Source organism: Triturus cristatus, chromosome 11 (genome assembly GCF_964204655.1).
Source record: "Triturus cristatus chromosome 11, aTriCri1.1, whole genome shotgun sequence".
Classification (NCBI taxonomy): Eukaryota; Metazoa; Chordata; class Amphibia; order Caudata; family Salamandridae; genus Triturus; species Triturus cristatus.
Window position 1 is genome coordinate 1,126,053,225 of NC_140594.1, and position 26,764 is coordinate 1,126,079,988.

At 48.0% G+C, this 26,764-nt stretch overlaps 1 protein-coding gene across 1 annotated transcript in view; it reads left to right on the plus strand.

Annotated features, from left to right (window-relative positions):
- PDE6D (phosphodiesterase 6D) overlaps nucleotides 1-26,764 on the plus strand; it is a 135,140-nt gene that overhangs the window by 102,822 nt on the left and 5,554 nt on the right. The window contains exons 3-4 of the mRNA XM_085635700.1: nucleotides 10,897-11,022; nucleotides 17,545-17,650. Coding sequence (XP_085491826.1) covers nucleotides 10,897-11,022; nucleotides 17,545-17,650 — 232 coding nt within the window. The remainder of the gene's footprint in view (nucleotides 1-10,896; nucleotides 11,023-17,544; nucleotides 17,651-26,764) is intronic.

Here is a 26,764-nt window from a genome sequence, read left to right on the forward strand (position 1 = left end):
ACTCATCCAATGGTGTTAGAAGCTTTCCGTCGGTACCTCAAGCTCCCATCTGAGACTTGGGGGAGGCACGTGGGGACTATGGCAGGTGTCAGAGTCCCCCACGTGGGCAGCCCAGGCAGGTAAATGAGGGGCCGGGAGGAATCACCTCCCTCAGGCGGCAGCAGACCATGTCTGGCATCCAAGGGGGGAAGCGGGCGTCAGCACCAGCAAGATCCGGACTCAGTCCTCTCGTCGGGCCCACCTAACGCAGCACCACACAGCTCGGGCTGATCCGCCCGCCGGGCAGGGCTGCGCCGACGCCTTTCGTGAGCCTCCATCTTGCAGCAGCTCCGGGGGTGCGCACCATCCACCGTCTCCCCCCTCCCCCCCCCCAGCTTACTTGAAGTTTCGTGCCCGCTCCGGTCGCATTCCGGAGGCTCCTCCGCCTCCCGGTCAGCCGTTGACGATTTCGCGGCCTCCGCCCCTCGTGGCACGCCGCAGGCTTTCCTGAAGCGCACTGCCGGCCGAGGAACCGGCCGAGTGCGTCCCCGCCACCGGCGCGTCTCACGGGCCGTCTATCTCCGCTCCGGCGACTCGTAGGCGGCAGAAAACTTCAACGGAGGTGGGGCAGCAAGTCCTCCGCCCTCGGCGAGCATTAGGTCGGACCTAGGACGGCTCCGAAGGATGTAGGACGGATGCGAGGGGTCGGGCATCCTGGAGCCTCACCTCGGTGCGGCCATCTTGATGGGCGCCACCTAGCGCTCCTTCAAGAGTACATTTATTAAACCCACACACTACTCAATACTATGCACCAATTTACAAATATACATAAGCTGTTGGAATTACTTTGTGACATTGCATAACCTCTCTACCCCTCCTGTGGGGGGTGGCGTCTAGTACCACCACTCCCATGTATGTACATCATCTTGCCCCCAATGCCATTAGTTGAACATAACCTGGGACGTGGTCCCTGCGCACTGGCACCATCCCAGTGGCGACCCACCCCCTCAACAAGCATTAAAAATGGGTACACCTGCCTTGGTGACACATAACCCTGACTGAGCATCTCCTACTGACCATAAAGTATTGCACCTCTATATCTTAATGGCTAGCAGTCTGGGGTCTTCACCGAAGTGCAGCAGCAAGAATATAAGCACACTTTAAAATGACAGTACTCAGCACATTTGTGGATCATTAGAATGTATTGCAAGTACAGCCCTAAAGGCATCACAGATGAAATCACAGGATTACATGTACAGCCAGACACCCTAGCAGGAAAGTCTGGCCACATAACCACACTTTGCTTATGACATCACCTTTCACCAGTACTTCACATTGAACACATGAACTTCAGTCCCCCTAAAAGAAATATCCATTAGTAAATGCATTGCAGTGCAATTACACCTCTTCACCTCCAGGGGATGCTCTTCTCTAGACATCCCCTACTCAGCCCTTCACTCCATTATGCACTTCTCAACGCCCCTCCAGCTGTAGAACGAAAGTTCCTGCCCAAGAGAAGTTAACATACTGGCTGAGCCCTTGAGGGGTTATTCTTTTTAAGTCCCTATGGGACTTAGGGGGTGACGTCTTTGTGGCTTGGGGGGGGGAGGCTGCGCTTCCCCAGCAGCTCCCCCCAGCTCCTTTTCACCATTGAGGGGGACCCCTCTCCTCTGGGGGCCACCAAAACGCCAACAACGATCGATTTCCCCATGCCCTGCAAGGCATTATGGGGCGCTTTAGGCTCCAGCTTATGAATATTATAGCAGCAGCTGCTCTCCCGCTGCGACGGGGAGAGCCGCGATCTGTGCCTCTGGCCACTTTGGCTGCCTGTTGGAGGGTCCGGTCCCACCCGGACCCTCAGGTGAGTAAGACGGCTCGGGGAGCACACCCCCGGCCGCTTATGCAGAGTCTTCGGGCCCGGTCCCACCTGGGCCCCTGGCACCGCTTCTCCTCCTTCACGGGGGCCTGGTCCCACCGGGACCTCCGCAACCTTGGCACTTCTGGTGGTGGGGGCAGCCCGGGGAGCCCACCCCCTGCTGCTCCGGCTGACGCCCAGCTCGCACTCTTGTGTGCGGCCGCTGGAGCCAGCACTGCTCTTCGGGTCTGCCTGCTCCGGTGGGCAGACGCGGCGGCTGCCGCAGGACCGGCGAGTCTTTGGGGGTGTGTGACGGCACCCTCCAGCTTCGGGGCCCGGAGATGGGGTCCCGGGCCCCTGCGTCCTTTTCACGGGGAGCGCGCCTGCGCTCTCCGTCTTTGCTGGGGGCCAGGGTGAGCTCCTGGCACCCCCTGCCTTCCTCATCTTCACGGGGAGCGCAACGGCGCTCCCCGTCTTCGCTGGGGGCCAGGGTGGGCTCCTGGCACCCTCCCGCCTTCCTCATCTTCACGGGGAGCGTGACGGTGCTCCCCGGCTTCGGGGCCCGGGGATGGGATCCCAGGTCCGACCCCCCTGCCAACCTTCACGGAGAGCGCGACGGCGCTCCCCGTCTTCATTTTTCGGCGGGGGCCAGGGTGGGCTCCTGGCCCCCCTGCAGGCACTTTTACGGGGAGCGCGACGGCGCTCTCCGGTTTCCTGTCTTCTGGGGGCAGCCCTCGGGGACCTGACCCACCCCGGGGGCATCTCTGAGACCGGCGGTGGAGCCCCACGCGCTTTGTTGTTGGTCTTCTTAGGGCCTACTTTCCGGGGGCCATATCTCAGCCCCTTGGGGTCCGATCTGCCCCATTTTCACGTCTTCTTGCTCCTGGTAGCCCCCCCCCCCCGCCACTGGGAGCACTCTCCACAAGAGGGTGGATTCAGCAGGGATCTGTCTTCATTGGCTCTCCTGGGCCTCTCTTCTCCCTGCGCAGAGGCCTCTGCTTCTGCGCCCTGGTCCTGGACTCTTCTGGTGCTTTTCAGGACTCTGGGGGCAGTAAGAGGGTTCTTCCTTCCAACTGCCCATTGCGCCAGGCTCCAGCACCTTCTGCTTCAGCAGACCACACTCAAGAGAGAGCTTCTCTTCCTGTGCAAGCACTTTTTCAAAGTTGAGTAGGGGGCTGGCAGGAAGTCTCTGTTGGTCCAATTAAACAGCAACACATCACTTCCCTGCCCCTGCTCCCTCCTTGTCCAGCCCCTGGGTTGGTTCAAAATGGCGTCGTCCAGGGTCTCTGGCCATATGATCTCCGAAGCCTCTCCAACCCCCCCCCCCCCCTCTCTTTCCCCCCCCCCCCTCTTCCCCCCCCACGCTACCTTCCCTCCTAGGTGCAGCCTGGTGCCTGGCACCTAGTAATGGATGAGCCTGTAGCCCCATCCATCATCTCTTCCTGGAGAGGAGGCCTTAGCTTGTGGAAGAAAGGTTATCAATCCATCCGGCTGAGGTCAGCCCTCAGCCAGGGCCTGGTTATGGCTGGTTCAGAGAAATAGGACAGTCCTGTATGACCCAAAAGCAGTACAGCTATGACTTTGGACTCGGCAGAACACTTCTTTTCACATCCGCTACAGTGGACTTTAGTGCGTGTCTGGAATCTGTAGGCCTTAGGAAAGTGGGACTAGCCCATGTGCTCCCTATCCCCATAAGAGAAGAATGGAATAAACACTGTAAAGCACACTGACTTTCCCTGGTATGTCTCTTCCCACTGGATCAAGCCTATTCCATGTCACCACCCAATTCTGTACAAGTCCTGCCACACCATTTACTTTGTAGCTGCTCCTGGACCGCGCACCCCGGTGTCCCTTACTCCAGCTGCTGCGCAGTGGCCTGGTCAAGCCAGGGGGACACCAGTAAAATCCCCATGCAGTCTCTTACATCCTGAGTTCACTGTGGGTGAGTCCCAACTTATGAGGCTCCCCCACAGTAAAAGGTAAACAATTAGGTGCTCCAAAAGCAAAAAATCCGGGCGGCCCATAGTGTCAGAACCACCTTCTAACACCCATGTTTTCTCACATGTTTTTATTACTTTTTTTCACTTCTTTGCCTTTTTAAGATTTCCCCCCCAAAGTGGTCCTCTTTAGCACACAATGCAATTTATGACTGTTTTTCTTAGTGTGTAACTAATGTAGGCCCATTCAGGCATCTTTTATTTGTCCACTGTTTTAAAAAATTAAATGAATTGTAAAGTTTGCTTTCAGAAGTACAGAGATAGGTATGCTGATTTAATTTTTAGTTCTTTTAAAGAAATTGTTAAAATGAAAAATATTCTCTCAGGTTAGATAGGCATACGTTGAAGTTAGTTTTAAAAATAATTTTTTTCCGAAACATTTTTTTCTTTTGGTAAAATGTATTCCATAATCGTAGGAAGCGGCAACCATTAACCTTACAAATATTCAGCAAAGATTCCTATGACTTAGAACCAGTGTTACAGGTAACAAGCATTTTCTCATGCAAAATACATAAAACTGATCCCCACAAGTTTACTTCATCATGGATACTTGACTTCCTAACTGATGAGATAACTCAATCGGTTAACATTCCTGCTCCTGAAATATTTGTTCAAATTCTGCATCATAAGTTCGAATATCAGCAGGATAAAGCGATTGTGATCAATATTTGTAGTAATACAAGGATTGTGCAGCCCTATAAAGTCACAATACTGTGGCAGCAGGCACTGAGCACATTTGCTTTCTAAATTTCAACCCAGCTGTTGGGGAATTAAAATGAGGACAGCGATTTATGTTTTGTGTAATGTAACGGGCTTGAAAATAAGCAGATTTTCTGATTTGGCCTGTCATTGGGTACCTTGAACCCTGATTGCCGCCTCTTGAATGAAATGTCCTGGGTCTTAGTACACTGTTCTTCTGACGGGGTGATCTGAAAGACAATTAGTTATAGATTCCTTACCTTAGAATTACCCTCCGGCGCCAGACTGGATCTGAAGAATTGTTTCTCTTAGCAGTACCCCTGAGCGTCGGTAGGTGGCGTCAGTCGACTCTGCATTCCTCGTCGGCATCGTGATTGCCGAGATGACGTTGCGGTATCTACTTCGATGTTGCCCCTGCGCGCTGACGTCAGTTCTTTTTTTTTTTTTCTGCACCAGCCATTGCAGATCTAGAGAGAGCGGTACCCTTAGTCACTTTTTGACTAGAACTTTTTCGACTTTTGTCAACATCTTTTTCGAGTCGTTTGACTCCTGGTGCATGTAGGGATGTCCCATCGTTGGACCGGCTTCAAACCTTGTGACTACTGTCACAAGCTGATATCTGTCACGGAACCGCACCTCGTGTGCATCTGGTGCTTGGAGCGAGACCATGACCCGAAGTCGTGCTCCAACTGTCAGGCCATGAACCCGAAGTCTTTGTGGGAGCGGTCCTGGAAAGCTTCTGGAGGCCCGGCAGTCAGCTCTGCGCCGCTCGAGGTCCTGGTCAAGAGGAAGGTCGCAGGACCGGTCGCAAATCCACCACCATCATTCCTTATCGAAGTCTTCGTCATCAGGTAAGTCGAAGCACAAGAAGGAGGCGAAGAAGTATCATTGCTCTTTGCCTTCTCTCCGACCTTTGACTGACGCGGCAGGTCGTCGTCCTCCGGCTCCATCCTTGGAGCCTGCTGGGACGGCTCCAAGCTTCCCTCCCTTCCCGGGGGCCGGAGCGTCCCCTGCCCAGCTTCTTGCCTTTTACAAAGCCCTCCATTCCATCTTTGGGCAGCCCGACTCCGCCAGCGCGCCTTCGGGCCTGCGGACTCAGCTAAGGGCTCTAGGCCTTCGATGTCGGTGGCTCCGGCCTCGGTGCCACAGGGCCCCCAAGGATCCATTGCCTGGATCCGGATCAGTGCCGGTCGACCTCACTGTACCGTCTCCGGTGCCGATCCCTCTGACGACTCCTCTGCCACCTGATGCCGGTTGCGTCCGCGGTCGGCGTCGGCCCTGGCCTTCCCCCTCAACTTGGACATGGAGCCGGACCGGCATCGACCGGCACTGGCGCCGCAGGGTACTTTTGTACCACTGTTCTTCCCTAGCGATCCTTATCGCCCTGAGTTGCCGCCAGAGGAAGGTGAGGAGGACTAGGAGGGGTCTGTTGACCCTCTGGCAAACCAGCTTGAAGAGCCGGGCTGGAGAGAGGAGTTGGGTGATGCCAGTGGTCTGGATCCTTACTCAGAACTTGGTATGCTTTCTCCCCCGATGTGGCTACGGAGGAGGGAGATTCCTACGCTGTGGTGTTGCGTAGGGCGGCTGAGGTCTTGGGCTTTAAGCTTCGTACGGTGCCGGTCAGGAATAACCTCCTGATCGAGGGGCTTCAGCCGACAGCAGCCTCTTCGGATCCCTTGCTGCCTTTCAATGAGGCTCTCACTGACGTCCTCCTGGGTGCCTGGTCCATGTCAGGCACAGGGGCTTCTGTGGATAGGATGACTGCCCGACGCCACCGCCTGGCACCGAGCAACCCACTTTTCCTCTCTCAACACCCTACCCCCAATAGCTTGGTGGTCCAAGCCTCATCTTTGAACGGAAGTGCTTTTCCATACAGCTCCCCAAGATAGGGAATCCAAGAAGCTGGACCATCTTGGGAAGATGTTTTCTTCTGCCCGCTTAGGACTGCAGTCTGTGAACACCGTATGTCTCTCGGGCCTTTACACACATTCAGTGTGAGACACAGTTGCGCAAGTGCTGCCACAGTGCCCGGAGGAGGCCCAGGTCGTGCTCGCCCACGCTGTTGCTGAGGGTCGTTCACCATCCGGTGTGGACTGGATACTGCCGACTCGTTGGGTAGGATGATTCCCACATCAGTAGCCCTGAGAGGCTAAGCCTGGCTGAGGACCTTTGGCTTCTCTGGGGATGTCCAATGTACCCTTTTGGACATGCCGTTTGATGGCCGTCACCTGTTTGGCGACTAGGCAGACAACGCACTTCAGCGCTTCAAGGACTCTAGAGCTACAGCTAGGTCCTTGGGCCTTGCAGCGACTTCTCACCCCAAGCAGTCTGCCTTTCACCCCTTTTGTGGCGATGGAAGGGTGCCCCACCACGCTCCACCCAGGGCCACAGGCCCTTGCAAGTGACCCAGCCTCTGCGCAGCTGGGGACGTGGGACCCAGCTTTGTGGCTCCGAGGACCAGAGGGCGTGCCAGACCACCAATGCCCCCCCCCTGCAGCTGCCTCCAAACCTTCCTAGTCCAACCTTTCAGGGCCACCAGTTGCCAGTGGGTGGCAGGATCCGCCATCACCTCCCCCACTGGCACAACATCACGTCGGACAGGTGGGTTTTGCAGATAGTCCGAAAGGGCTACTCCTTCCCATTTGAGAATACCACTCCCTCTATGCCACCAACATTCCATTACATGTCAGAGGATCACTTGGCCCTTCTCCGTCAGGAAGTTGCTCAAGTCTCTGTGCCAGAAGTAGGTTGTGGTTATTGCCACTGCTTCCTGGTACCCAAGAAGGACAAAGGCCTGCTTATCTTCCGTAAAGAGAAGTAAAAAATGTTGACATTAGGTCAGGTCCTGTCTGCCCTCGACCCTGGATACTGGATGGTAGCATTAGACTTGCAGGATGCTTATTTCCACATCCCCGTCCTGCCAACTCAGAGGCGTTACCTACGGTTCAACGCAGGCCACCAGCATTTTCATTTTTCCGTGCTCCCCTTTGGCCTTACCAGCGCCCCTCGGGTTTTCACGAAAATGGCGGTGGTTGCAGCTTGTATGCGTAGATTAGGGGTTCCAGTCTTCCCCTATCTCGACGACTGGCTGTTGAAGGCGAGCTCACCCCAGGCTGTCGTCTCCCACCTACAGTCAACGGCGGACCTCCTGCACTTGCTGGGGTTCACTTTCAACGTGCCAAAGTCCCACCCGATTCCCTTTCAGAAGCTCCTTTTCATCAAAGCAGTTTTGGATACAGTGCAGTTTCGGGCTTATCCTCCCGAGCAGCAAGTTCAGGATATTCAGACTATGATACCGATGTTTCAGCCTCTATCCCGGATTTTGGTGAGAATGACCTTGAGGCTACTGATGGATCGTGCCAAGTGGCATATGCGGGCCCTGCAGTGGGACCTGAAGTTCCAGTGGGCGCAGAATTCGGGTAATCTTTCCGTTTGTGTCCAGATTGCGGAGGGCACTGCACACCAATTGAAGTGATGGCTAACTGACCAGTATTGGGTCAACGGCAGATCCCTCTCCCTTCCCCTACCAGAGTTCACAGTGGTAACAGATGCGTCACTCCTGGGATTGGGTGGCCACATGGGAGAGGCGGAGATCTGCGGTCTCGGGTCTCTGGCGGAGTCCGGGCTCTACATCAACCTTCTGGAGCTCCGGGCAATTCGTCTTGCACCGAAGGCATTCCTTCCTTCTGTCAGAAGAAGGGTAGTGCAGCTGTTCACGGACAACACCACCGCCATGTGGTACTGCAACAAGTGTGGTGGGGTCTTGGAACCTATGTCAAGAGGTTCTTCGCCTTTGGACGTGGCTGGAACATCAGGGCATGTCCCTGGTGGACCAACACCTGGCACGTTCTCTGAACGCCAGGACAGACTATCTCAGCCGCTGGTGCATGATGGATCACGAATGGCATCTTCACTCGGAGGCGGTGCAAGGTCTCTTTCAGCAGTGGGGAGAGCCTTGGTTAGGTCTGTTTGCCACCAAAGAGAATGCGCATTGTCAGCAGTTATTCGCATTGGAAATTCAGACTGCACTCGCTCTGCGACGCTTTTCACCGCGAGTGGAATTGCGGTCGTCTATATGCCTTTCCGCCTATACCACTTCTGCCCAGAGTGCTGAAGAAGATAAAGTGCAACCGGGCCAAAGTCATTCTTGTGGCTCTGGACTGGGCACGAGGAGTCTGGTATCCAGAGCTCTGAACATGGCCATCGAGCCTCCGATCCTCCACCTGAACCTGGACAACCTCCACCTCCTTGTGTGGAGATTGAGCGGTGACAGTTGACCGCTTTTGACCTTCCTCCTGATGTCCGTAATATCATCTTGACAGCCTGACGTCCCTCCACTAAAACGGTATAAGCCTGTAGATGGAACAAATTTGTGGCATGGTGCACAGCTAAGACTATGGATCCCCTTTCTGCCCCTCTTTCAGAGGTTCTCCTCTTCATTCCATCTTTGGCCCAGCAGGGCACTGCTCTGGCACCTTTTAAAAGCTGTCTTTCGGCCATTTTGGCCTTTTTTCGCCTTCCTGATCAGCCCTCTCTTTTCAAATCCCCTATTGTTAATAGGTTTCTTAAGGGCATTACTGACCTCTTTCCTCCTATTCCTTTCGTAATGCCCCGGTGTGACTTGAATCTGGTCTTAACTTACCTTATGTGTGCTCCTCTCAAGCCACTTCTCAGACTCTTGACCTTTAAAGACTGCTTTTCTGGTTGCCATCGCCTCTGCTCACAGGGTGGATGAGTGAGCTTCAGGCTCTATCTTCTAAACTTCCCTTCCTTACTTTCCATCCAGACAAGGTTTTCCTTAGAACTAGACCTTCTTTTCTTCCCAAAGTGGTTACCTCTTGCCACAAATTACAGACAATCACTTTGCCCACCTTCTTCCCGCCCCCGCATCCTTCAAAGGAGGAGGAGAGACTCCACCGTCTGGATCCAAAATGTGCGTTATCATTTTATTTGGATCACATACAACTAATCCGGGTGGACGATCAACTCTTCGTTGGCTATGTGGGCACCAAGAAAGGTTGGGCCGTGCAAAAACGGACCATCTCTCGATGGGTTGTCCTTTGCATTAAGATCTATTACTCCTTGGCGAAAAAGGAGCCTCCGGTAGGACTGCGTGCCCATTCCACCAGGGCGACGGCAGCCACCACTGCTTTGGGATGTGGAGTCCCCCTTCATGACATCTGCCAGGCAGCCACATGGGCATCTCTGCACACGTTCACTCAACATTACTGCCTGGATAGTCCATTCCAGAGAGACCGCTTCTTTGGCCGTTCAGTTCTCCAGGACTTTCTGGTGTGATCTTAGTTCGCAGACCCACCTCCAGGGTTAGTATTGCTGGGGTATCTGTTCTAAGGTAAGGAATCTATAACGAATAGTCTCTTTCAGATGAATAAGTTCCTTACCTTCGGTAGCGATATATCTGTAAGAGACGTATATTAGTTATAGATTCCTTACTGCCCCACCCATTATCCCCGTTCTGCAAACTGACTTATAGAGTAAGAAACTCCCTTTTAGGGCCCTAGTTTTGTGCACCAGTGGTCAGTGTCTTGCATGGCTCTGCGCTTCTGGCGTCGAATGTCGTGTAAAAGAACGGACGTCAGCGCGCAGGGGTGGCGTCTAAGTAGATACCGTGACCGACAGACGCCACCTACCGACGTGCAGGGGTACTGCTAAGAGAAAAAATTCTCCGGATCCAGTCTGCCACCTGGGGGTAATTCTAAGGTAAGGAATCTATAACTAATATGTGTCTCTTACAGATATATTGTTACCAAAGATACGTAACTTGTTCTTCAGTGGCCTCTGGATGAAAGTGCACCAGATCACGATCAATTACACGTCCTATTGTCCTACACTGTTGAATTGGAGCTAACATGCTGTTAACTGAGACTCCTAATAGGAGTCTGTTGGGCGGTTGTCACTACTTGACATTCGGAAACTCTCCATAGCACTGGTTCCAGGCGTTACAGAGCACCTGTCAAACTGCACAGCAAGCAAGCAGTTGGACTGAATTTGGAAAAGTGAAATGGTGAGTATCTTTAGAACAGCATCCAGGTCTAAAACAAATTCTAGAAATGAAGCTGAGCCCCTGCCTCTGTGGACTCTACTTACTACACCACCAAAGAACGACTTATGCCTGTGTGCAACAACAGTTTTTAAAATGCCATGAGTGACCGGTGCAATCCACAAACGTCTGGTGAATGGGATACATGGTACCTACAGCATCTGTGATCTTCTGAACTCAGACTGGTAAAGCTGTGCGTCTCACCTAAAAAACACAGCAGATTCTGTCTAATCTAGGTTGCAAGTTATTTTTAGTTGATGTCTCGCACTGGCTGATGGTGTATTTTGTTCTTTATTTCTTATCAGCTCGTGTTCCTAAGAAGATTCTGAAGTGCAAGGCTGTGTCCCGGGAGTTAAACTTCTCCTCAGCGGAGCAGATGGAAAAATTCCGCCTTGAACAGAAAGTGTATTTCAAGGGACAGTGTCTAGAAGGTACTGCTTCTCTTAAAATTTTGGTAGTGGATCGGAAGTTTTGTAATGGATTTTTTCCCATTGTTTTCACCCTCTAGTTGGTTGAAAATGTCTTTCCTCTCCCTTCCCCTCGGGTATCATTCTTGGTGAACAAACATGTTAGCTTGATAAAAACGACGCACTTTCCTTGCATCATTGTATTGGTGCTCATCACAGAATCCGTTCTTAAATAACAATTACTCAAGGCCACATGGCTACTGTTCCCACAGCATTGGTGAGACAGCAGTCCTTTTTAGGAGAAGAATGCTTCTTCTGTGAGTCACTTTATTTTGTTATGCTAACTAAAGCAGTTGTTTGGCTGACATTTTTAGGCTCTGAAGCCGCAAATAATGTTAGACCTTTGGTGTCTGTGTTCATGTGTAAAGCTTCCTTCTGAAGTGTGGTGAGGACAGGCATAAAGATAGTGCAGTTCAATATAGGTTAAGTATAAAACAAAGAATCATAATTTGTTTTTACATTTTGTTAAACATTTTACTAAAAGCAAGTACCAGCTGAGGGGATTATCTAACTTACTAGGGTGGGGTATTATGAAGTGAAACCAATAAAATACTACCCAAATGCACGCAAAATGCAAAAGAAGTCCTGAATCTATCTGTCTCTGCGAGAATCATGGCCACCAAATCACTCCTTTCTTCCCTGATCTCCTCACCAAATCTTTTAACTTATGCAGAAGAACCCTACACTCACTCTGCAACTCTTCCTACCACATCTCTAGCCAGGCATTGACCCTGGGTCACCGCCACCATTGTGGATATGTGGTCTCTGAATATGGTGGAAAAACCGAAAGCTTTAGTGATAGTTCTACACAGGCTCTCTGCCGCCGCTCTACCCTACTGTCCACAAAATATTCCTCTCCTGAGAACCTTTTGTGCCCCTTCAGTTACAGGGGCACAGCTTTATGTTTACCCTGAATTCTCTCACATGCCTGCCTCAGCCAGTAATGGAGCATTCAGTCTCATTCGCAGGGGAATAAATGCTACCTTCATATTTGCGGTAATTCAAATTATCCGGAATCCTCCTCAAAATAAAACCAAGTCACTTGGCTGGAGCTTCCCCTGACTCACTTGTCATTATCTACAGTGCTTTGCTCCCCTACAGCTGAACATTCCCCCATTCTTCACTCACTCAACCTCTGCTGCAGCTCTTAGACCCCTTTCCACCTCAAATCATGGAAAAATACTTGATCTCACTTGCAAGCTGTCATCTATCGCACCTGTAAAATTGGTTCTTATTGTCTGATAGCCCCTTCCACCCCACACGTCAAGAAGTGATATAGTCCTCTACAGGCTAAAAAAAAACATAAGTGATCTAATGGCCACCCCATCCACCTTCTCCTTATCTCCCCCCCCCTATCTTTCTAAACCTTTTTTAATTGACTCACCACAGACTTATCAGTTCCTCTACACCTGGGCTTCCATTAAATTGCTACAGCATGACCGCTCTCATCTGTTGGCCTTTATGACCTCTGCACATCAGAAACATTTCAACACTATCTCTAATCTCTATCCTTTTCATGCTTCAGAGCTGCTGCTTTTAACAGTTAAGGTCACACTCTTGGAAATATATGAAGTCTGGTAATCCTTGGCACTGCAGTTATTGTGTCTCCCCATTTCCAAGCTACTCAGCATTTAAGTTGTCCTCTGTCTGCCACCCACCTCTGGATCAGTGACTTTGTGAGGTGGGAGCAGATCTAGTGTTCCTTGTCCTCTTGTGGTTCTGCAGAAAGGACCCCAAGGCATAGCTTGGGTTCAGCCTGACCGTATTTTTTTAAATTAGTTTAATAAATTGTATTTAGTGTTGTAATATTCATATTCATTTTCTTTTCGCATAGTTTGCAAGTGTTTTAAAAAATATTTGTTTTTTGTTTGATTAGAGATTGGTAATTTAGTAGCAGGTTGTTGGGTTTGTCGAGGACTAGGGTGGAAAGTTTTTTAAATAAAATCTGAATTCTGTTTAATTTATAATTCATTTTTTATGTAAAGAATTGTTTTAATTGATTTGGGGGGAGTGGGGGGTTGGGGGGAAGGGGGGGTTGGGATTGGGGGGGAGGCATCACAGGGTTTGTGAACATGAAGTGCATGCAGCAGTTGAGGTATTTATAGAATAGTGAAGAGGTGAGAACATAGGTTTCTTGAAGCTCCTGGAAGGTGGGTCCCGGACCATATGTCATCCAATTGCGTTATACCAATGAGGTCCCTTCTCCCAAAGCCTTCCAGCGTTGTCACCTCTTGCAGCCATGTGCCGTGCCATAATTGGGTCTGGAGTATGGGTGTGGTCTCCCATTTAGTATGCTGGAGTGCGGCTCTCCAGGCGAGAAAACAATCCGGGTCGCCACAGGAGTGTTGGCAGGGACCAAGGGCCCAAACAGCATGGCCCAAATCAGAGGAAACACCAGGGACGCTAACTGCAACTGGTAGGCACGGTCAGACCGTCCTCCACTCAACCAATCATGATCACCAGGAGTTGAGATGTAAGATAGTAGAGGTAAAGGTTGATCATTCCCAGTCCTCCATCCAGCATTGGCAAAGGATAAAGGCTAGACAAGTCCGAGAGTTATGCCAGAGGAACGATGATTACAGCCAATGCAGTTTGCGGAACCGTAGATGATTCAAGAGTATTGCAAAATTCTGAATAACCTAAATAAACCTTTTCTAGAGGGCAATTTAACCTATCCAGTTCAATGGGAGGTATTGTCATTTATTGAGGTCCTCTTTGGCTTTCCACTTCAAATTGCCTAGATTAAGCGACCAACTGATTTCAGGCTGGAGCGCTACCCGTATACCCAGATATCGGAAGCTGAGACAGCGCACTGGGATGTCATTCTGCCAGGCTACACAGTCCCGAGTCGGGCCAGAGGCACCAAGACCGACTTAGCCGGGTTCACGTGTAGGCCTGAAGCTTCCCGTAAGAGTTGAAGGATCAGAAGGCATCGGGGTCACTCACCGCAGAGTCCGTCAGGAGGAGGAGGACTTCATCTGCAAAGAGTGTGATTTGGTCTTCGTGATCACCATTCCATCACCATCCCTGCACCTGAGCAGCTCAGTCACCAAGGTGAAAAGGAGAGGGGACAGGAGACAACCCTGCTGAGTCCCTCATCTGATGGGAAAGGCATCTTGGAGCATGTCATTGATCTGAAACTGTTCAGTAAAGTTAGAGTAGAGCACGCGGACAATCTCCAAAAAGCGGAGCCTGAAACCCACGCTCAACAACACACGTTCTAGATAGATCCAGCCCACTGTTTCAAAGTCCTTTACAAAGTTAAAAAGAAGCCAGGCTAAACAGGTTGGAAGCAGGTGACTGTGAGCTAGGGCGAAATGGAGACGCCGGAGGCAGTGCCACATGCTCCTGGTCGGCATAAAGCCTCATTGGTTGGTATGTATGAGGGTGCAGAGACCCTGCCTGAGTCGGGTAGCTAGTATCGTGGCATAGATCTTGACCTCACCATTGATGAGAAAGATTGTAAGGTAGTTGGAGCAGGAGATCAATGGGAGTTGCGTTTTTGGGATGACCAGTGGTGCCCATATCTATCTCTGGTGGGAAGGCACCAGTCTTTTCCACCTCTTCATAGAAAACTAGGTGTCAGGGTGTCCCTAAATGTGGTATAGTATTCTGTGGGGAACCCATTGGGTCCGGTGCTCTTTCAGAGGCCACCGCCGAGATGGCTGCTTCTACCTCTTCTGATAGTGGTTGGTCCAACAATTGGACCTCTATGTGAGATAAGCGATGAAGGGGCTAATAGTGCAGGAAGTGAGAGTTGGGTTCAGCCTCTTCTCTAGGGGTTGCCGCGTAGAGGCGGCTGTAGGAATCGGCAAAGGTCTGTGCAATACCTCAGGGTGCCACAATATTTGTCTACTATTTCTGGTATTATCCAGTATTATCCTATTTGCAACATTTGTACTTTTTAAACGTAATTTTATATTTTATAAACTCATGTTTTCTATTAAAAAAAAGTTTACATTTTTTTGCTCCATATTGAATGCTTTTATTTAATACATTTGGCAATAGGAATAGTTAATTTGACCTCTCTGAAGTCAGGTTGGGGTGTGAGTATGAAGTACCAGATCAAAGCCGTCGCCTCTACCAGCTTCAACATCCTTCGCAAGACATTCAAATGGATCCCCACCGAATCCAGAAAAACCTCCACCCACGCACTCATAACTAGCAGACTGGACTAAGGAAACGCCCTCTAAACCGGAATCAACAAATCCTTGCTATGCAAACACCAGACCATCCAGAACACCGTGGTAAGATTCGTCCTCTGCATCCCACAGCATAAAAACGTCACCCAACACCTGCGAGACCTCTACTGGATCCCAGTCGAGAAGAGAGTAACCTTCAAGCTGCTCACCTACGCCTACAAATCCCTCCACAACACCAGACCCAAATACCTCAACAGTCTCCTTCCACGTACCCAACAGAAACCTCCGCTCCACCGACCTCACCAAAACCCTGCGCATCTGCAGAAGTAGAGTGGGTGGAAGAGCTTTTCCTACATCAGAGCAAAGACCTGGAAAGAGCTCCCGATCAACGTCAGACACTCCCTGGCTCCCCGACCCTGCATACCTTCAGGAAGAGCCTCAAGACCTGGCTCTTTGGCTGACTGGGAGCTGCACCCTGCAAACCCCCAGCTTGATTGAAGTGTGGAGCCTTTATTTGGATATAAGCGATTTTGGGTTAGACCAATGCACCATGTCAAACCAGATGTTTTATAAAATGAGGAGACTATTGCATTGTAGAAGGATTGAAGTGGCCAAATGCTGTCCCAAACCTGTTTTTTGTTTGTTTAAACCCTCTCTTCCGTAGTCCCAACCACTTTGACTTCTGAGGAGGTGTCCATTACCATGAAAATCAAATGTATGCAAAGCTAAATAGCCAAAAGGACATGAACCTCCTTGCAAATAATGCCTCAAGTGTGCCCAATTAAGCACAAATTCTTATGCAGGCTGAGGCGAAGGTTCTGCTATGACCAGTTGCCCAAAAATGTTTTACCTACAGCGCTCGATAATGCAGTATATCCTCGAGGCGCACAATCGGCAATATTTGGTGGTCCTTCCCACAAGCTCAGTCCCATTGGGTATCCTTGCTAAACCTCATAAAAGATATAACAGGAGTCCCTGTCCCACTGTCCACTTCATCCAGTTGTGGTTCTCTTGGGCCACTTGGAGATGGGTAGGGTTTATCCAATGCATTTGCATATTGACTGTTTACAGCACAGTTCCTTTTAGCAGGTAGATTAACGTTGGCCCAATATTGGAAGCAAATAGCTTCAACGGTCATATGGTGGACAAATATGTGGCACTTTTACACAATAGCGAAATTGACAGATAAAATGTTTGGATTCGAAAGGACCTAGAAGCCATTTAGGACTTGCATAAAGACTCTGATTGGGTGAATGGTGCCGTTTGTCCCCACACTGGTGAGACGGGCCGGTCCCACAGAATGTCCAAAATACTAAGAAATAACGTTTGGAAAAAGAATGATTGAGAGACTGCTGATGGGAGTGAAATTTGTGAAATAGAGTTGTACTAGATATTAGAGACAAGGAAGCAGTGCTGAGGCATATATAAAAGTATTGGGCAGAAAAACATCATCACTGCACATGGAGGTGTATGGTAGGGGAAGCAACCCTGTCATTTTCTCACTCAGTCTGCCACCGAGTTCAGAGCATGGAGTCCCCGAAAGATCAGCCCAGCTGCCTACTGGAAGCTTTTGGTCTTAACAATTATGACATCTTCATATAGCACTCAAGAGCCATGGTGTCAATAGGGTGTGCCAATAGATAGGACGAAGAGGAATGCAGGACACTGAACCATTTGTCCAACAAGGAAGAATTGCATATTCAGGACACAAAGACAGACAGTGGCTCCCTCTTTGCTCTTCATCTATGTATTTCTGTGTTTTCAAAATCTGGTCGAAATCTGTCAGTTCTGCGTCAAAGGTAAGGATCAAGGCAAGCATTTCAAAAGAACGCGAGATTTAGAAGGGCACCCCCCAAAAAAACCCAGCTATTAATTCTCACTGGCACACCGCAGAGTAGGTGTTCCCAAGCTTAGAGCGCCATGAAAGAAATTCACCTGACAAGAAAAATTGCTACTGGAATAAGATGGGATGCAGCACAATGTGTAACTTGTTGAGCCCTCAAACTGTGCTAGCAAAAAGTCATATAATTCTAAACACAATGTGTGTCTCCAGGTTACCGGGGTCTCAAAAATGTACTGTGGTAAAATGTTCGCTTGGGTGCCATGTTTTCTGACCTTACACAGTCTCTCCTGATCGGAAAAATTTTAATTAAACAAGCGGACAACCCTTTTTCATGGGCTTCAGTACAGTATTCCAATGGTCTCCTCTTAGAAAATCTTCCACTTCAACACAAGTCAGTGGAAAAATTAATTTGCCACGATATTCTTTTTCTAGACCCCTCTTCTCTTCCGAAATGTTGGCTTGTATCCTATTGTTTTTGATTATTTATATCCTTTCTTTCAGAGTGGTTCTTCGAGTTCGGCTTTGTAATACCCAATTCTATGAACACCTGGCAGTCCTTGATAGAGGCTGCACCAGAATCTCAAATGATGCCAGCCAATGTTTTAACGTAAGTATTGAAGGGGTCTTAGAGCATATGCTACTGGTCAGAAGCCACCTGTTGTCACAGTCTTCTGCAGGTTCTCACCCATTTGTAATTGTTGTTGGCACAAAGATGATGTGATAATGTTCATATTTTATAGACACATCTTAGGGTACAGATCTTAACATAAGCCCTTCAATTTACATGCACCCAACTGTCATTCAAAGGTACCCTCACTGTGATAACCTTCCACGTGCTAGTCCCATCCAGTATACCATTTTTTCCTAGATTACATCACCCCGTCAAATGGTTCACCATACAAATGTCAAATAAATCTCTGCCCTTATACTAGCATCCAAAGACAAAGTAATCCATATGTTCTCATTATCTAAGGCAGAATATAGACCTTACTTCTCTATCAATTTGAACTACTAGGCTTGAATCAAATATGTTTATTCACCCTAATCCTGGGTGCAGTACTCTTCTCTAACAGGATATGTACCCGCTCTGCTCTTTTCCTCCTTCAACCCAAGGTTTGTTCTGAATGTTACTGTTGAGTCAGGAAACCACACACAGTGAAGATGTTTTGACTCCTTTATTCCACAGCTGAAACCCTGTCATCAGCTACACGCTTTCACCTCCAACCAGCTCCACCATCGTCTCACTTACTTTTTTTCCTAACCCCTCTACAGCAGCGGAAAACACATCTACATCCTCTAGGTATTAAGAGGTCTCTATTTTTACTTAGACAACTCAAAGGATGTAAGAAAATCCCATCAACTCTTTGTAAACTCTGGCTCTTTACCACAAGGATTAGCTGCTTCGAAACAAACCATGCAAACAAAACAGTTGATGGACAGAATGCAGAACAATGTCATACATTCACCCCAGTACAGAGATCTGGGCCTAAATCCATCGTTTTTTTGCTCACCATGCCGTTCCAGTTTGAACCCAGCCATATGCAAATCAGTCTTGACCCTGTGCCTCATGGCAACATTCCAGCCCGAACTGCCAAGCCAGGTCCTCCCTGGACAGAAAACAAGCATCCTAGGACCGGTTTCGGGGTTTCACCCCTCTTCAGCCAGGATAGCTTGATTCCAGTGGCATGGAGAGCAAGGGACCCACGTCTGGGCATACCCTTCCCACTCGGGGTGACAAATGCAAACAAAACAGTTGATGGACAGAATGCAGAACAATGTTATACATTCACCCCAGTACAGAGATCTGGGCCTAAATCCATCGTTTTTTTGCTCACCATGCCGTTCCAGTTTGAACCCAGCCATATGCAAATCAGTCTTGACCCTGTGCCTCATGGGAACAGTCCAGCCCGAACTGCCAAGCCAGGTCCTCCCTGGACAGGAAACAAGCATCCTAGGACCGGTTTCGGGGTTTCACCCCCAGGGGTGGGGGAATCATATCGCCCGACGCCCGAACCAACAAGAATTTTATGAAGGGCAAGAAGATTTATTGTCTATTTTGTCCGGCGGACAAGTAGACATTAAATCACAAAAAAGAAATGAGCTACGGGCGCTCTGGGGCTCACAGGCAATTGAAAAGCCTTTGGAGGCCTCTGACTGGCTGGAAGCCCATGACTGGGCTCTATCTAGTCAGTGATTGGCTGGGGGAGTCTTACGCTAGACGTCGGTGTTCTAGCGTGAGTTCCACACTGGTTCAGCCCACCTGCTCTTAGAACCCGGCTGCTGAACATGAAATGGCGGGCGCTGAGGCACGAAACACATTTGCCTCTGTCTGGGTCCCAGCGCTGCGGGCCGGTTGGCCTTGTGGTCTCTCTGTCACTGATTGATGCAGGGCTCGATCGCCCCCTGTCCATTGGGATCTGTCCAGGGCAGTCCACTCATCTTTGGTGCGCTGCGAGGCACTTCCTGGAATCGGGAGCGGAAAGTCGCCGTCTCTGACACAGTGAATACTTCACCAGCAGGCGAGTCAACCTAATAATGGGTTTTGCTGCGGTCAGAGCCTTAAGAAAAGTATGTTAAGTGTTATGCTCCATGGAATGGACTGTTATCAGTGGGCGTGGGGGCAGGGTCAAATGTGTGGAATAATTTACAGTAAGGCGGGAACTTCTCCACTGCTATGGGCTGATCAATGAGGCGCGGCAGGCGCCTATTACAATGCAACCAGTTCAGCTTTCATAATGACTGAAAACACAACAAATGGAGTCTCACTATTTAGAGACATTGACCTTTACTTTGTCAGTCTGCTTTTATGGACGAGGTCGCATTCGGGGGCACGGAGTTAACCATTATACTTTAACACCTGGCAGTCTTAGAGAAAAATTTTTTCGAAAAGCAATGGGGTAACCCAGTATCCCTCAGAACCTGGGCAGATTTATATCAAAATTACAATAGTTCTGTCGGGTAAAACCATATCCAAATGGATATGCAGCAGAAAATCTGAATGAATCAACAGTGACACAAAAACAAGCAGACCTCAATATCCTTATATGAAATCATTCATTTATGAAATTTCTCATCAAAAATTCATTTGCAAGGGCCATCGTAATACAAAGACATAACAAATAATAACCAAGATAGAACTTAGTGCTCAGTGAAATAAGTGCAAAACAACATATATACAGTGAATTGGACAGAAATAATAATGTTATTGGCCAGCGAAACCAAAGTTCATAATAGTCAAGCCCCCTGAGACAATTCAATAGTTAGGGCAGACTCTAAAGGCTGGTCCGGTGAAAATGTCGACGTTTCAACCCTATTGTCGCACTACTGATAAGTCGGTGCGGGTCTTCATCAGGACACAAGTAACAAAAAGATGGCCTGTGGGAAGTAAATTAACTTAAGGTCAGAAGTGTCACAAACAATTGAAAAATTACCAATCAAGGGTAATTTAAGGTGATGTCTCACTCACCTAAAATCTGGGCGGAGTATTCAATCCTTTCCGAAGGTAGTGATTGAATGTATCTATAAATGAGTGGAATAGATTCAGAATTCCTACTCAAAAAATGTTTGGAGATTCATTCATATAATTTCAAACAGTATTCGTGGCACATGAAGCTCACCTCAAAAGATGAAAGTCGTGATAGTAACTCTGTCACGAGGTGGATAAGGTATCCATTACTTTTCTTTGATACTGGTCAGAGATGATCCAATCTAAAAACCATTAAAAATTAAGAGGATACGATTGATATAGGGAATCAAACTTGTATCCAACTAACCTTCATTTACATAGAACTCTTAAAATAGTTACAGGAGAGCTTACCTCATAAGGCTCTACTGAGGCGAGTTAATCGTCACTCAAAGCGCTGTAACCCTCGATCTGCCAAATAAAGTTACTGAATTAAGTATACGCTTTTTAGACTTGGCTTGATACTGTCAGTTACCGTGTTCTAGAAATACTCTAATTCTTGGGATTACCTGAATCCAAGTGGTTTAACAGCTTGCAACACGTCTCAGCTCGTCCGTGGCTACGAAAGAGGCGTTCGGAACAGGCATTTGAATATATACCCTCCATTGCGCATGCTTCCCTACGTCAATTTCCTGTTGCTAGGAAACGACGTCTGTTCACGTCGTCGCGTGATCGTTGTCATGACAGCAGTCGAGTGTACAGGGTTGGTTAACCTTGCCTCCTCCTCGTTAGTAGTATAGTCTTTACTTGAAATGCGCACCACTCTAAGCCCACCAAGGTAACTAAAGGCACTAAAACGATCCTCGTCAGTCGACGAGCGCTAGCGCGACACCCACGCATTCTGTTGGATGTATCGCTGCATCTATTGGCTATTGCTACGATGCCACGTCAAAATACGTATCGACGTGCTTCTCGTCATGGCAACCCTGCACGCCCAAAATGGATATTCTTAGCTACATTGTTGTTGTACTGGACGGGCACAGTGAATACTTCACCAGCAGGCGAGTCAACCTAATAATGGGTTTTGCTGCGGTCAGAGCCTTAAGAAAAGTATGTTAAGTGTTATGCTCCATGGAATGGACTGTTATCAGTGGGCGTGGGGGCAGGGTCAAATGTGTGGAATAATTTACAGTAAGGCGGGAACTTCTCCACTGCTATGGGCTGATCAATGAGGCGCGGCAGGCGCCTATTACAATGCAACCAGTTCAGCTTTCATAATGACTGAAAACACAACAAATGAAGTCTCACTATTTAGAGACATTGACCTTTACTTTGTCAGTCTGCTTTTATGGACGAGGTCGCATTCGGGGGCACGGAGTTAACCATTATACTTTAACACCTGGCAGTCTTAGAGAAAAGGCAGCCTTGCAAGATTATGCGTGCGCTGTAAATGGAAACATTTTTTAAACGGCATCTTTTTTCCTGGGGTTAAAAAATAAAGCTGAATTTGAATAAAAGAAAGGCCACATAATGAAGCCGGCAGAAAGAATCTTCTCATTCCAGGCAATGTTATGTGTGCAGTGTATTTCACACAGTTCACTGAAACGTGGGCCACTCTTGGTGTCTGAAACATCGCAATGTCACATTTTTGCCTGCAGTCTCCGTTCCTAATACCATCCCCCACAGTCTTTCTTGCCTTTTCCTTATTCCATTACCTCCACCTTCCCTCACTGCTTCTCGCTTAATCAGTGCCCCCACTTTATTTTCCAACCTTGCCACTGCAGCAGAGGAAGAGCCTCACGTCCGTGTCAATTTTACAGACTTAATCTGGCAAGAAACCGGTTATTCTTCAAATTTTGGGCTCATTCCTGTTAGCCGCCCTGTACCTCTATTTGGTTGCATTTCCCGTCTCCTCTACCTACTGTAAACAGCCCCCACCATGCAAAGTGCTCTGGCAGTTTGTGCTAAATAAACAGAGCCACTGTAATGAAGCTGCAGAGAAGGTCTAAATTATGCGCAGGGTTGACTAAATTATGTGGCCAAAAAAATTTAGAATTATGTGGCAGAATGCAGCCCATTTTTGTTTATCGTATTACTTCATGTTTTTTACATCTGTATACGTTAACACTGTCAGTATAAATGTTTTGCCTTATTACTTTCAGATTAACACCCAAATACAGCAATAGCAATGTAAAAGTGACCTCACTACTTGTCATGGGCTTTTCACTGTGTGGCAGGATGGTATACCCTCTTTTTTAGAAACTTTTGATCTATTTGAGCTAGAATCAACATTTTTGTTAAAATATGCAGTTTAGGCAGCATGATTATGTGGCAAATTATGAGGAAAACGTCTCAGCTGTAGAATCTCATTATTAGAGTGACTCTGTTATAGATCACGCACGTACACAGGACCTGCCATCAGTGGGGGACCATCTGTCATTTGCAACGATGTAAAATGGCAAAAATTGCAGAACCGAGTTCAATATAAAGCAGAAATTATCAGAATTTACATTTGTAGGTCTCACAATCACGTTTTATTGACAACTGCATGAAATTATACAATATTCCCACCTTAATTTTATGCAACCGCTGTATTGCATTTTTGTTGCACAGTTACGTCAGCAGTAAAAATGAGCCCCTACCAGATCCAAGGAAAATTGACACTGCCCCCTGTGTGAGTATTCATCCTATGTAGACATAAAGGATTGTTTTTCTTTCCCTACATGATTTGACAAGTAGCGTTTGTCCAGTGTGTGCTGGACTTTGTGCCTTCTTTATGCATATGCCCATTTCGAAATATCCTAGCATCATCAGTTAGACCCTCAGAACGCTCAGCTTCTGAAAAACCAAACTGATTGCACACTTTGCTGCAACGTTAAAACCTTATCTTTCACCAGGCTTACCAATACTCGTATGTCAGCATCCGCCAACAGAATTACAGGAGTTTCCAAGAATATAACTGGCACATCTGGGTGGGCAGTGGGGGGCTGGGGACATTGGAATGAGAGAGACAAGTGGCAGAGAACTTGTATTTTAAAGAAAAAAAGTGAACTCTTCACAAATTTAAGTGAGACAAACTTGCACATCTATTGTGGAGCTGCACCTATTCATGTTTTCGGAGCTTACTCTTCCGGTTCCATTACTATACCACTACTGTGCATAAGAGAACCCTGTTGCTACTGCCTGTGCTGCATATGCTCCTTGTGTGGGAGAAGAATGTGGAGATTTATCAGTGAGTGCACAGTAGTATAATCACACATCACCTGCCCAGGAATGTAAAAGGAGAGATTGATTTAACTGCCCAGTACTGCCTCTTGTGAATTTGTACTTGTGGATACTGCCTCAGTGAACCACACCATTTTGGTTGCCCCAGGAATAAGCTCTTCCAAAAAGTGCAGTTATTCCTATCCACACGTTTATCAGATCATGTTCACATGTGAGTATATTTGAAGCTGGACAGCTATGAGTTCGCCCTAGGATGAAGAACACCCTTCTGTCCTACAGGTTCATATTCCGACACAGTGCAGACTGGTAATTGACTACATTAATTGAAGTAATTGAAGTATACTTGGCATAGACGGTCTTTAGGTACTCTCTCTACAATTGAAATTTTGTCACATGCATACTGGTTGATAATTGGGAGCAGTGCACACTGACACAGCCACCCACATACTGTACAACCTGCCACTTAACAGTTGCATTTAAGGATGCATGACCATGCACTGCATAATTGGACTTGCGCTTGAAATAATGTTGCACAGTATGTTGCACTGATTACAGTGCAGGTTCTCGCCGTGCAGACCCACCATAGTGATTTATGGAATAGGTGGGGCAAGCAGATATCTTCCCAGGACAAGTAGATTTCTGTAAAAGTTTGTCCATTGGCCAAGTAGATTTTTGACAAATTTCCACACCCCTGACCCCTCTTCAGCCAGGATAGCTTGATTCCAGTGGCATGGAGAGCAAGGGACCCACGTCTGGGCATACCCTTCCCACTCGGAAGGCTCTCTCAAATAGAGGTAAAGCAGCAACCCCAGAGTAGATCAGGCATGTCCAGATTCAAGATTTCTGCAAAGCAGCCACTTGGAGGTCAATGCATATCTTTAGAAGACACTATTGTCTAGATGCAAACACTCAAGTTGAAACAAGGCTCAGTCAAGAAACACTTAGAAACTTGTTTAAATGGTTGATAGATTTTGCTTTTCCTGAAACGGACCATAATTTTACATTGTATCCTACATTGCAAAATGGTCTCCCTTTCTTATAAAATGACTGACAGTCACAGAATTAATTAATCTATAGCTAGCTACTCTATTCTACGTTTATGACTATCGTGAAGATACTTACGATGCAGAATTAAGACTACAGATATGAAACCTTTCCTTATCACTGAGCACAGGGACTTTTAAGATCCAGAACAGAAAAGAATCATGATGCATGCTGCAGCAGGCCACCAAAAACGCTAAGGAAAATATGCATGCCCCGTAAATGTCAGACATATTGTCCATAGATGTAATAATTGTACACAAGGGAGGGAATAACATTGTAATACAGAGGCAAAAGGGCATGCTTCCGAATGTGATTTACTCTCTGCACTGATGACCTTGCCTCAAATTCAAAGTGCCAAAATCTGATACTCAGGAAATGTATCTGAACCACACAGACAATACATTTTGTGGCAATGTTGAACCGTCCAATGCAGTCCCTTTTGCGCTGCTCTAGGAAATCGGCCTCGTGGAATCACTTCACCTTTTCTACAAGCTCGTGCATGTGGTGCTCACACGCTATTGGCCTTTGCATCTGGCTTAAGCACACAATTGGCCAAAGGCGTGTGGATGTCCCAGCTTTTCGGGAAATGTTTACTCCCAGAGCCTTTTGCTCTCGGGAGCCAGCAGCGGCGCACAGGGGCCATCTGTTTCGGGTCAGGTTTCCTTGCCGCTTTCACTAGAAGGCGCGCACCCTCCACAGTCTTCAAAAAAGGTGCACAAATAATGCGGGCAGTTGTTGCCTCAGTCGAAAGCACAAAGTTGTATTGTACAGCATCTTTGAACTGGTGCCGTACTCTTTCTTTGATTTAATCAACCTGGCTGATTGATCTACCTTCTTATGGCGAAGTAATCCTTTTTAACTCTGTGTCCCTGATCAGTTGCTTCTCTCGTCTGTTGTGGGGCATCGCCTCTGATTTGGCACAGTCTGTTTAGCCTTGCAGAGGTTCCCTTGCCTGGCGCTGTCTCCCTCATCTGGCGAAACACCCTCGTGTAGTGTTGCCTCCAGCCCGGCGATCTCCCCCCTTCTGGTAAAAGGTGCCTTTTTAAAATATGCCAAGTTTTAATGCATAGCTCCGTCAAAGTCTGCTCAGTGTACTGGCATTTCTGGAATAAATAAATGTATGAAGTTTCTTTAAATTACCTCTTCTACTACTGGATTGTGGCTGATAATGCCCTCCTTAGTTCGAACCTGAGCTCTGCGAGGCATACTGCACTGTATTAGAGTATGGCTTTGAAGCTCTGTACATACAAACAACAAACACCGGCTGAAAAAGGCTCAGTGGAAAACATGGCATGGTTTAGAGTTGGCAAGTCATCTAGAAACCATCCTAAATCCGCCCCTTGGTGACATTAGCACTGCTGTCTTGTAGTACGGTGGAGGTATGCTGGTGGCAGATTTAACACGGACGATCAGATGATTATATATGGATAACGACCTCTAGCCATTTGAAAATGTTGAATATGAAAGCAGAGCAGGGCCTGGCTTCTTGTAGCTCTGTTACCAAATGCGACCTCTATCGGCTCCAACAGATACACGGGGTGAGAGAGAACAAGGGCCGTGAAGATTAGGCGCCTTAAGGCAGCCTGGGGAAAAACATGTGTGGCCCACAGCTATGTCGGGCCTCCAAGTGCCAGTGCTCCCCCTTGCATTGGTACGGCCCATGTTTCGCAGCACTGGTACATTCCACTCTGACCCTTGATGTTATATTTGTGAGGGCGCAGAAATGTCCTTGTAGAAATATCTTTGCTTATTTATTTAAATGAATTGGTGCCTCTGAACCATTCATTATTTGCCTAAATGTTAGTGAGGGTTCAGCACTTCAAACGCAGGCCAGAAATAACGCCGGTGCCTTGTTTAAGACGAGAAAATGACTCCTGTACGTGTACCGCGATGTGCTTCTACTACACTTTTCTGCAATAAATTAGACTACTCCCTGTCATATATAGGAAAACAGGTGACATCATTATATTCCAATATGTCCTAATAGACTACCAAAAAAGGTTTGGAAAGAAGTCACTTCAAGCGTGATTGATGTTAACATGCAATCAG